Source organism: Nicotiana attenuata, unplaced genomic scaffold (assembly GCF_001879085.1).
Source record: "Nicotiana attenuata strain UT unplaced genomic scaffold, NIATTr2, whole genome shotgun sequence".
Lineage (NCBI taxonomy): Eukaryota > Viridiplantae > Streptophyta > Magnoliopsida > Solanales > Solanaceae > Nicotiana > Nicotiana attenuata.
The window spans coordinates 51,684-54,297 of record NW_017675291.1 but is presented as its reverse complement, the minus strand read 5'-3'; the positions used below and the strand labels follow the sequence as shown (position 1 = coordinate 54,297).

Sequence of the window (2,614 nt, the reverse complement as noted above, 5' to 3'; positions counted from 1 at the left end):
TGATTAGTTAGTTTAATATTAGCTAAACTAGTCTATAAATACACGAGTCTTGCAACTCATTTCTCGTCACTTTGAATAATGAAATAACAAATGCTTCTTCCTCCTCTATCTCTGCTTCTTCTCCTCTCTTTTGCAACTCTTCTTGTCATTCTCTTCTTATTTTTGTGTAATTGATTCAATAATCACATGGTATCAGAGCTTACGAGCTATAATCATTAGCTTAGTGTTCGATCTTGATCTTTTCCGCAAAAATAATTGCCTCTGTAAAACAGTAACCTAAATCTCTAAGTCATCAATGGCGATTGAAGATGTGACTACACTAGACGCGAGCCAAACTGCACATGCAACAGGTGGAACTCAGGGATTCAATGGAAATCAAGTTCCAGGAATCGACTACAATCACCCACTGTTCTTGTTGCCGGCAGACGTGAGTGGAATCCAAATTATATCTTTTCAATTGACAGGTATTGAAAATTATTCTCTATGGTATCGTTCTATGAGAGTAGCTCTACTGGGCAGGAACAAATTGTGGCTAGTTGATGTGTCTTGTTCCAAAGAAAAATTCCCAGAATGTGTTTGGAATCACTGGGAAAGAGTCAATGCTATAGTGTTATCTTGGATTATGAACTCTGTCTCAAGTGGTCTTCTTGGTAGAATAATGTATGCATCTAGTGCTCAAGCTGTGTGGAGCGATTTGCATGAGAGGTTTAACAAGGTAGATGGTTCAAGATCTTTCAATTTGCACAAAGAAATTGCTACATTGAGTCAAGGAACAACTTCTGTTTCTGTATATTTCTCAAAACTCAAGGAACTGTGGGAAGAATTTGAAGCTCTTGTTCCGGCTCCTGGATATGATTGTGCAAAATCCAAGGAATTTGTAGCACATCTACAGAAATTGAAGTTGTTTCAATTCTTTATGGGGTTGAATGAATCATACAGTCAAGCTAGGAGTCAAATCTTGATGATGAGTCATACACCAACAGTTAATCAAGCCTATGGTCTAATCATCAGTGATGAAGGACAAAGATTTGTGGCAGCATCATCAGGATTATTGGGTGCAACTCTAGCAATGGCTGCAAATCACTATGATGTGGCTATGTATACAAGAACAGTTCATGGAGGAAATCAGAGGTTCAAGAAAAATTTTAATCTTCAATGTGATTTTTGCAAAATGGAAGGGCATAGCAAAGAAAACTGCTATAAAATTGTTGGATATCCTCCGGAGTACAAGAATAGGAAGAAAGGGGGAGTCGGAGTTGGAAATGTTGGAAATGCAGCATACAATGTAATGACAGAAAATAATGTCCAATTCAGAAATTCAAATTACAATGGGACTGCTGAGGGAAATTCTCAAAATGGTCAAGTTCAAGTTGCAGGGAATGCAGTCAATCAAAGCTCCATGTATAATAATACAGATTCAGGAAAACACAACTATAATATGAGTCAAGGGTCTACTATCACTCAACTAAATGTGCCCAGGCTGCCTCAAATAACCAACTGCACTTTTTCAAAGGAGCAATATGAGCAAATTCTGAATAAGTTCACAAGTGTTATTGTGTCTGAGAACTCTACAGCTAATGCACCAGGTATTAGTATTGCTTGCTTAGCTTCCTCTAGTTCTCAAGAGTGGATAATTTATACTGGGGCTACAAATCATATGGTAGCTGACTTAAGTATGTTGAATCAGAACTCTGTGGTTCAACCAGAATGTCCGAAGAAAGTGTTCCTACCTAATGGAGATATAACTCATGTGTCTCATACTGGTTCTAGTAACATTACAAACAGCATTACTATAACAAATGTGTTTCATATACCACAATTTAAGTATAATTTACTATCTGTCTCTAAGGTCACCAATGAGTTAAAATGCTCAGTAGCCTTTTTTCTTGATTTTTGTATCTATCAGGATCTCTTCAATGGGCAGGTGAGAGCGATTGGTAGAGAAGATAGTGGATCATACATTCTTAGTGGAAATGTACAACCAGCTAGATACAGTAATGTAGTCTCATTAGCAGCAAAGGAAACACCAGTGATCATTGAACTCAAGACAAATAAAGACATAGATCTGTGGCATAAAAGATGTGGACATGTATCAGCCTTAGTATTCAAAAAATTACTATCATCTGTAAAGACTGAACTAGTAACTGAGAAGTAGATAAATGTACAATATGTCCATGTGCAAAACAAACAAGAATTCCTTTTTCAATCAGTAATACAAAAATTGTTGTTTGTTTTGAATTAGTTCATGTTGATCTATGGGGGCCTTACAAGGTATCTACAGTTGATGGAAACAAATACTTCTTAACAATAGTGGATGACTACTCTAGGTTTACTTGGATATTTCTGCTGAAACTAAAGTCAGATGTGAGCATTGTGCTACAAAAGTTCATCTCCTTAGTTAAAACTCAGTTTGACAAGTTAATCAAAGTAATCAGAACAGACAACGGTATTGAGTTTGTAAACTCAATGTGTGAAAATATGTTCAGTAACCTAGGGATTATACACCAAAAGTCTTGTGCTTATACACCTCAGCAAATGGAGTTGCTGAGAGGAAACACAGACACATCCTAGAGATCACAAGAGTAATCAGATTTCAAGCAAATATTCGAATCAA

The 2,614-nt window shown here is 36.6% G+C and overlaps 1 protein-coding gene across 1 annotated transcript; it reads left to right on the top strand.

Annotated features, from left to right (window-relative positions):
- Positions 1-295: 295 nt before the first annotated feature.
- On the top strand, positions 296-2,155 carry LOC109219916. The gene has a single exon (XM_019384387.1). The coding sequence runs from the start codon at positions 296-298 to the stop codon at positions 2,153-2,155; it is 1,860 nt and encodes a 619-aa protein (XP_019239932.1).
- Positions 2,156-2,614: the final 459 nt, after the last annotated feature.

Excerpts from the sequence above, each read along its gene's own strand:
- LOC109219916 (XM_019384387.1), top strand. The coding sequence starts at position 296 with ATGGCGATTGAAGATGTGACTACACTAGACGCGAGCCAAACTGCACAT.